Source organism: Lates calcarifer, unplaced genomic scaffold, assembly GCF_001640805.2.
Source record: "Lates calcarifer isolate ASB-BC8 unplaced genomic scaffold, TLL_Latcal_v3 _unitig_2390_quiver_865, whole genome shotgun sequence".
Taxonomy (NCBI): Eukaryota; Metazoa; Chordata; class Actinopteri; family Centropomidae; genus Lates; species Lates calcarifer.
In genome coordinates this window covers 46,856-55,259 of record NW_026116182.1, presented here as the reverse complement: position 1 = coordinate 55,259, position 8,404 = coordinate 46,856, and the positions used below count along the sequence as shown (strand labels likewise).

Here is an 8,404-nt window from a genome sequence, read left to right as displayed (position 1 = left end):
TCAGGTCTGTCTTCAGGTCTGTTCAGGTCTTTTCAGGTCTGTGGTCAGGTCTGTGGTCAGGTCTGTCTTCAGGTCTGTCTTCAGGTCTGTCTTCAGGTCTGTGGTCAGGACCACAAACGGGCTCAGGTTGAAGAAGATGAAGCAGCGTCTCCTGCCTCTGAGCTCGACCAACAGGAGCTGATCCATGTCTCTCACAGAAACTCCAGCGCCTCCTGGTGTTCAGGAGGTGAAACTGCAGAGCGACACAGACTCAGTATAATCAGACCGGATCAGACCAGGTCTCTGTTTGTCCTTCACGTCACGCCGCTGCCCGTCAGCTGCTTTCTGATGCTCTGACCTCAGTGAGGAGTCACAGTCACGTTAAATATAAACTGACGTGATGAATCTACGGTGGCCTGTAAGGACCAAACACTCAGTGACTGACAGCTGCAGGTGTCCACTGTTCGTCCTTGACGGCTGAAAATAAGAAGTTGATTTAATTATATGTGTGTGTGTGTGTGTGTGTGTGTGTGTGTGTGTGTGCAGGTCTGCGTGGATCTCTCTCCAGGTTACAGTTGGACTACGTCGACATCGTCTTCGCCAACAGGAGCGACATCAACGCTCCGATGGAGGGTCAGTGCTGGGAGACTGGCGGCCATGTTGGAGCTGCTGTGACGATAATGTGTTTAATAAAGTTTCATCATTCAAAACAAACAGTAAAACTGATGAGTGTGTTTATTCTGTTCAGAGGTCGTCAGAGCCATGACCTTCGTCATCGACCAGGGCATGGCCATGTACTGGGGAACGTCCCGCTGGAACGCCGTGGAGATCATGGTAGGTACTACAGAACCTCAAGCAGAACCTCAGGCAGAACCTCAACAGAACCTCAACAGAACCTCAGGCAGAACCTCAACAGAACCTCAGCAGAACCTCAGAGAACCTCACACCTCAGGAGAACCTCAACAGAACCTCAGGAGAACCTCAGAGAACCTCAACAGAACCTCAACAGAACCTCAGGAGAACCTGAGAGCAGCTGCATGAACATTTAAACCAAAAATTTTAATCTCATTTTGTCAGGTCTCACCTGTCTCTCTCTCTCACCTGTCTGTCTCTCACCTGTCTCTCACCTGTCTGTCTCTCACCTGTCTGTCTCTCTCTCACCTGTCTGTCTCTCTCTCACCTGTCTGTCTCTCACCTGTCTCTCTCTCTCACCTGTCTGTCTCTCAGGAGGCGTACTCCATAGCTCGCCAGTTTAACCTGGTTCCTCCGGTGTGTGAACAGGCTGAGTATCATTACTTCCAGAGAGACAAGGTGGAGCTGCACCTGCCGGAGCTCTACCACAAGATCGGTACGACACACACCTACACACACCTACACACACCTACACACACCTACACACACTCAGTGCTCAGTTCAGGTGTGTCTGTGTGAAGCTCTGTAATGAGGCAGAGATACAGGAAGTATCCAGATTACTGATGTACTCTGTCTGCATCACTGGTGAACGTGCTGCTCAGACTGTTGGAGCTGTGTTCACTCCTCCAGGTGAACGAGCTGAGCTGTGAACACACAGGTAAACACACACACCAAAACTAAAACCAGTGTTTGTTACAGCACTTCCTGCTCCAGAGGGAGAGGAGGATCATGGGTAATATAAACTGTTGGACTGAGTCCCTAATGATCCAGGACTCTGAGTGACTGAATCTGAATATTCATGCTAAGCTAAGCTAAGCTAAGCTAAGCTAACAGACCCAGGACCCTGCAGCTGATCTCAGACACCAGATGAAAAGCTGCTCTGTGTCTTTAACTCTGGACGGTGGAGGAGGTGAGACCCAGCGGAGGTCTCAGGGGGGACGGCAGCTGTTCATGTCCAGGTCTAAATATAGACCGGTTTAATGAAGTGGTTCAACATGAGGTCTGCCTGTCTCTCAGGGGTCGGAGCCATGACCTGGTCTCCGTTAGCCTGCGGTCTGCTGACAGGGAAGTACAACGAGGGGGTCCCCGAGAGCTCCAGGGCCGCCATGAAGGTACTAATACACATTACAAATACACACTGAGGTACACACAAATACACACTGAGGTACACACAAATACACACTGTAACAGACACACAAACATCATCCATGTGGTGATCAATATGTATGTGTGTGTGTGTGTGTGTGTGTGTGTGTGCAGGGTTATTCGTGGCTGAAGGAGCGTCTCTGCAGCGACGAGGGGAAGAAGCAGCTCAGTAAAATCAAAGAGCTCCACCTGCTGGCCGACAGACTGAACTGCACTCCTGCTCAGCTCGCTATAGGTACACCTGTCTCTCTGTCTGTCTGTCTGCCTGTCTGTCTCTCTGCCTGTCTGTCTGTCTGTCTGTCTCTCTGCCTGTCTGTCTGTCTGTCTCTGTCTGTCTCTCTGCCTGTCTGCTGCTGTCTGTCTCTCTGTCTGTCTCTCTCTCTGTCTGTCTACCTGCCTGTCTCTCTGTCTGTCTCTCTGTCTCTGTCTCTCTGTCTGTCTCTCTGTACACCTGCCTGTCGGATGGATCCTCAGTATAAACCTGTTGATGTGCTTGTCCTCCTTCAGCCTGGTGTCTCCGCAGTGAAGGCGTCAGCTCGGTTCTTCTCGGAGTCTCCAACACAGAACAGCTGCTGGAGAACCTCGGCTCCCTCAGGGTAACACTCACTCACTCACTCACTCACTCACTCACTCATTCATTCACTCACTCACTCACTCATTCATTCATTCACTCACTCACTCATTCACTCACTCACTCATTCATTCACTCACTCATTCATTCACTCACTCACTCATCATTCACTCACTCACCACTCATTCACTCACTCACTCATTCATTCACTCACTCACTCATTCATTCACTCACTCACCATTCACTCACTCACTCATTCACTCACTCACTCACTCATCCTCTAACTGAGACCTGAACCTTGATGAAGCCTGTGATTGGTCGTCTCTCAGGTTCTGTCTCAGCTGACTCCGCCCCTCATCGCAGAGATGGACGCGTTGCTCGGCAACAAGCCGCGAGGCACCAAGAAGGAGGCGCGGAGCTGAGGAGGAGGAGGAGCCTGGAGACTTTACTGAACATATTCAGACGCCTGCGACGACACGGACACGGAGCCCGGCGGGATACAAACTTTATTAGTCTTCAGGGACGCAGACGCCACGTCGTCCTGGTCGTCATGGAGACCACGGGAACATCTGTCCGTCCTCAGAGAGACTTTAACTCCTGCAGATAATCAGAAATATTTATTCTTATATTCACGACGAGACGTTGGCGCAGAGAAACAGCTGAGCACGATCGTAACCGAGTCTGTGTCGACTTTAACTAAGAGTCAGATATGCATGAAGACACAATCTGTAATCAATAGAGTTCAAATAGAAGCCGATCCAGGTTCAGGTGGACCGCAGGGTTCGGTTCGTTACTCCCTGACTGAACCAACAGAAGCAGAAGTTATAACCTGATTTATCGATTAGTTTTGATTTAATCTGAGTTTCATTCATGATAAATAATTCACTGAAGTCACATTTAAAGCTTTACTTTGTTTCTAACTGTAATACTGGTTCTGGCCACAAGAGGCTGCTGTTCACCTCCACCTCCGTCTGAACAGGACAAAACATTCAGGGTTTTTAATTTCTCCAAACACAGGGTTCGTATCCTGAGTGTTAACTTCTTATTTCTCATTTATTATTTATTATTATTTTTGCCTTGAAGGAAAACTTCAAGGATTTAGAATAAAAACCTGAAAATAACTACGTGAATGTTCCGACTGTTTCAGCCTCTTGTGGCCAAAACATCAGAATCTCAACATTAAAATGTTCAAACGTTTTGATTCTGAAGTCAGAGCCGTGACTTCATACTTTATTTATTATTTTATTTTTTAAACTGAAGGCTCCTGTTGCTGTGGTAACGAGGCTCCGAACTCTCCTGAATCCTCATATTTATGAGTACATTTACTATAAAGTACAGATATATATTTTATGAATGTAGAGGCCGTAGTCTTTAGATTTTTAACTCAGCGGTGCTCAACCTGAGGGGCCGGGACCTCTCAGCGGTCGTCACCTGTTCACTCCTGACCTCAAAGTTACAGATGACAAATTTAAATTCAAATTAAACTCGTAGATTATTAATCAGCGTCTGATTTGACTTTTGAATTTAAATAATATTTAACAAATGAAACTTTATATTTTCCTCCTCTGTGAGTTAAACTGTCCGTCTCTCTGACGGTCCTGACCCGCTCAGGTTGAGGCTGCTGATCACCTGATCACCTACCTCTGATGGGAACCAGTACTCTGCATGAAACCACGTGACTGTCACCGTGACGACAGGGCGAACAGGTGGATTCTGGTTGGTCACATGGTTTCGTGACGTTTCCCCTGTCGCTGTTTAACCCTTTCTGCTCCTCCTGATGTAATCAACACTACTGGAGAATGACAATAAAGTTATTTAAATCCACGTCTGCAGATCAGAGTCTTTGTCAGCGCACACACAACGTGAAACACTACACACACTCGTCACCGCTCACATGTTGATTCTCAACATCACACACATTTAAACAACACAACAACACAACATTTAAAGGACGATTCAGGTAAATTTCAACCTGGAGAAACGAGGATGTGAGAATTTTTCAGGGAAACCGACACGAGCCTGAGTCAGACTGAAAGTAAAACCAGTTTGTAGCTGTTAGGAACTGTGCCTGGGTGTGTTTGAGCAGTAAAGGTCATTATTAGAAGGATTATTAGAGTGAATAATGTGACAGCTAAACTGATCAAATGCTTGTGAAGCAGGAAGAAAACAACATGTTTCTGATTGTGTTTTCTTTTATTAGAAAATCATCTACAAAACTCTGAAAATAATCAGGGTTTAATTTTACTCCCATCACATCTTCCATGAATGTTTGACAAGAATTCATCCTTAACAGAGCAACAATAAAGTTCATAACATACAGTGAGTTTTAGATGAATAAAGTGAGTTAATGAAAGTATCATCCATCTCAGTGAGTCAGGACACAATTAGTGTAAAAGTAAAGAAGGCAGCTGCAACACGTACAGAGCTGACGGGTTTAACAATTCAATCAACTCACGGTTCGGTTCGATACTTGATACAGGACTCACAATACATCTAAGGATATATGAAGAAAGAATGAAGGTTTTAGAATAATTACTCATAGCTTCTCAGTGTAAACTGCAAAACACACATCTCTTATCTCAAATCTCTTGTTGCCACAAAACCCAGTTTCTTTCAGTGTTTTATTGATTATAACTAAATTCTAGTTCAAATGTAAAAATAAAATCTTTCCTGCAGTTTCTTATTCTGCAGACTACAGTGTAAAACAAAGGAACTGTGTTGTCCATAATATACTCCTGGTTTTATCTCCTGGTTCAATTACATTTCTATTCATTAGTGTTGTCGTCCGTGTGTGGTGAGTTTTTCAGAGTAAAAGTCTTTGGTCAGTTCAGTTGAGGCTGCTGTAACATGTTCTGATGCCACAGAGGAAATAAATTAATGACGAGTGAAAGCGAGTTCACATCGTATCCTGACGTCTTTACTGCAGAAATGAAACCAAATCTTTCTGTCAAACAGCTGAGTTACAGCTGTTACAGATAACCCTAACCCTAACCCTAAAATATCAACGGTCAGAGAAAACACTTCTACAGGAGGAATGAGAGAGAGAGAGCGGTCTCATCAGTCACATCACAACACACATCACAACACGGTGCATTGTTACACACTCAGCTGAATCACTATTCAGACTCTTCAACCTACACTGAATCAGCGTGAACACCTTTGTGTCTTTTGAGACTTCCTAGCTGTGAGAAACCTTTCCCACACTGATCACAGATGTAGGGTTTCTCTCCAGTGTGATGGAGTAGGTGGGTCTTCAGACTTCCAAACTGCGAGAAGCTTTTCTCACACTGATCACAGCTGTACGGTTTCTGTCCAGTGTGAACGCGACGGTGGATTTCTAAATGAGATGAGGTGGTGAAACCTTTCCCACACTGGTCACAGTTGAACGGTTTCTCTCCGCTGTGACGGCGCTGGTGGATTTTCAGATTCCCCAACTGTGAGAATGTTTTCCCACACTGATCACATTTGTGCGGTTTCTCTCCGCTGTGACGGCGCTGGTGGATTTTCAGATTCCCTAACTGTGAGAATGATTTTCCACACTGATCACATTTGTGTGGTTTCTCTCCAGTGTGACAGCAAAGGTGGATTCTTAATTTTGACGAGGTGGTAAAACCTTTCCCACACTGATCACAGTGGAAAGGTTTCTCTCCGGTGTGTTGGAGTTGGTGGGTTTTCAGACTCCCTTTGAGCGTGAAACCTTTCCCACACTGATCACAGTTGAATGGTTTCTTTTCAGCGTGACTTCCCTGGTGGATTTTCAGATTCCATGACTCCGAGAATGTTTTCCCACACTGATCGCACCTGTACGGTTTCTCTCCAGTGTGGCAGAGTTGATGGGATTTCAGATTCCGCAGTCGTAGGAAACCTTTCCCACACTGATCACAGCTGTATGGTTTCTCTCCGGTGTGTCTGCGATGGTGGACATGTAAATGTGACGAAGTGATAAAGCCTCTCCCACATTGCTCACACTTGTACGGTTTCTCTCCAGTGTGACTGCGCCAATGGATTAGTAAATTTGATGAGGTGGAAAAAGCTTTCCCACACTGATCACAGGCGTATGGTTTCTCTCCAGTGTGACTGCGTTGGTGAATTTTCAGATTCCCTAACTGTGAGAACGATTTCTCACACTGATCACAGCTGTACGGTTTCTCTCCGGTGTGAATGCGGCTGTGAGTTTGTAAAGCAAAGTGATTCGTAAAGGTTTTCCCACACTGGTCACAGCCGTACGGTCTCTCAGTTTTTAGCTGATGTGAAGTCTTCCCACACTGGTCTAAACGCCGTGGCCTCTCTCTAGTGTGAAAACTCTGTGACAAACAGGAAGAGAGTGAGACGGAGAGAATTAGATTTTATGGTAAAGCCAGTCGTCTGAAACCACACGTGTACTCTGCCAGTTTTATAACAGCCCAGATTAATGGTGCGTTCCATTTACATCAGGGTCGAACTGGGAGTTAATGGAAATCTGAAAAATACAGACGTTCACAGAGACTTAACAGCTGCTTCTTCAGAGTTTAGTTTTAACTTTTAAACAAACCTGCTCCACCTGAAAAACACCTCAGCTGTTAACATCCTAGATTTTAATGTGAACACTTTAGAACGTTCTTAAAACGCTTCTCAAATTTAACTGTTTTTCTAAGAACTGTGAGGGAAGTGGTCTTTGTTGGTTACGACTGATTTCTGTTTGCATTTCTTGTGTTATAGAAATAATCTTTATCTTTATCAGAGCCTCTTTGTTGCATCCAAATTTTGATTCTGTTTGGCATCAGTACGGTTCGATGACGTCTTGGTCCTGCTTGAAAAACTCAGACTTTAATGATTGTAGTTTCAGAGCTGAAAAACCCAGTTTCTGACTGTTTCCCTGTTTAATTTATCCTGTGATCTGAAGGTCTTCATTCCACTACAGAGCAGAAAACCTGACCACAGACAGGTTCCTCTGTAGCTGGTGAATGTTCAGTAAAATGTTTCTTTCACTTTGAAATTGCACATTAACTCGCAGAAAGCCCAGATTCCCCAGTTTTCTAACAGCACCTAAACGCATCGTGTGGATCTAAGTGGACCCTGAGAAGAGTTTAAACCGGAAATGTAACCTGATCCCGGTGATCCCTGCACCCACACCTAACAATCTGTTCATGTTGTTTCAGTCGAATTTCCCGCCACACTTTGATGTTAGATTCATGAAATCGGGAAAACACAAACAGTTTGTGTTTCTGATGACACAAAAACCTCCGGATCGTTTCTATCATCGAGTCCCGAACACTGACCTGTGAACCGGTGGGACCGGCGGGCTCCGTGCTCCGGTGGTCCGGGTCCTGGTTCTCCTCCTTAATCTCGGTCTTGTAGTGGCCCTGGTCGTTGAAGTTCGGGTCCAGAGTTTCTTCCTTAATCTCGCTCTTGTAGTGGATCCGTTCGGTAAAATCCGGGTCCTGATTTTCCACCTTTACCCCATTCTTGTAATGATCCTGGTCGCTGAAATTCGGGTCCTGGTTTTCCTCCTTCATCCTGGTTTTGCAGTGAATCTGGTCGATAAAATCCGGGTCCTGGTTTTCCTCCTTCATCCCGGTGTTGTAGTGGTCCTGGTCTAAGACGTCCGGCAGGTCTCCTCTGCGGTGGACTTAGAAAAACCTCGTCCTCTTCTTTACTGTTAAAAGTTTTTCTCTTGGCGGATTCTCCGAGGAACGTCCACCATGTTGGTCAACGTCCTTTAGAGCATGCGCAACAATGTCCTGCTCTGAGCGTGCGCACTAACATCCTTCCGTCGGCCGAGTGGGCTCTCTTCCGGTGGCGAACTCCCGCTTAACC

General features: G+C 45.7%; 2 protein-coding genes across 2 annotated transcripts; one reads left to right on the top strand and one right to left on the bottom strand.

Moving 5' to 3' along the window:
- Positions 1–379: 379 nt before the first annotated feature.
- Positions 380–2,283, top strand: LOC108892735 (voltage-gated potassium channel subunit beta-3; the record flags this gene model as incomplete). The annotated part of the gene is made up of 6 exons (XM_051068105.1): positions 380–397; positions 555–612; positions 728–817; positions 1,166–1,327; positions 1,909–2,003; positions 2,152–2,283. Coding segments are annotated over exons 1-6 (555 nt in total), but the record flags the coding sequence as incomplete, so codon positions are not given.
- Positions 2,284–4,782: 2,499 nt separating this feature from the next.
- On the bottom strand, positions 4,783–8,326 carry LOC108892736 (zinc finger protein 664-like). Its single transcript, XM_018690446.2, has 2 exons — positions 7,867–8,326; positions 4,783–6,912 (listed from the first exon to the last, which is right to left on the bottom strand). Exons 1-2 carry the CDS (start codon positions 8,158–8,160, stop codon positions 5,743–5,745), a joined length of 1,464 nt encoding a protein of 487 aa, XP_018545962.2. The 5' UTR covers positions 8,161–8,326; the 3' UTR covers positions 4,783–5,742.
- Between the last annotated feature and the right edge of the window lie 78 nt (positions 8,327–8,404).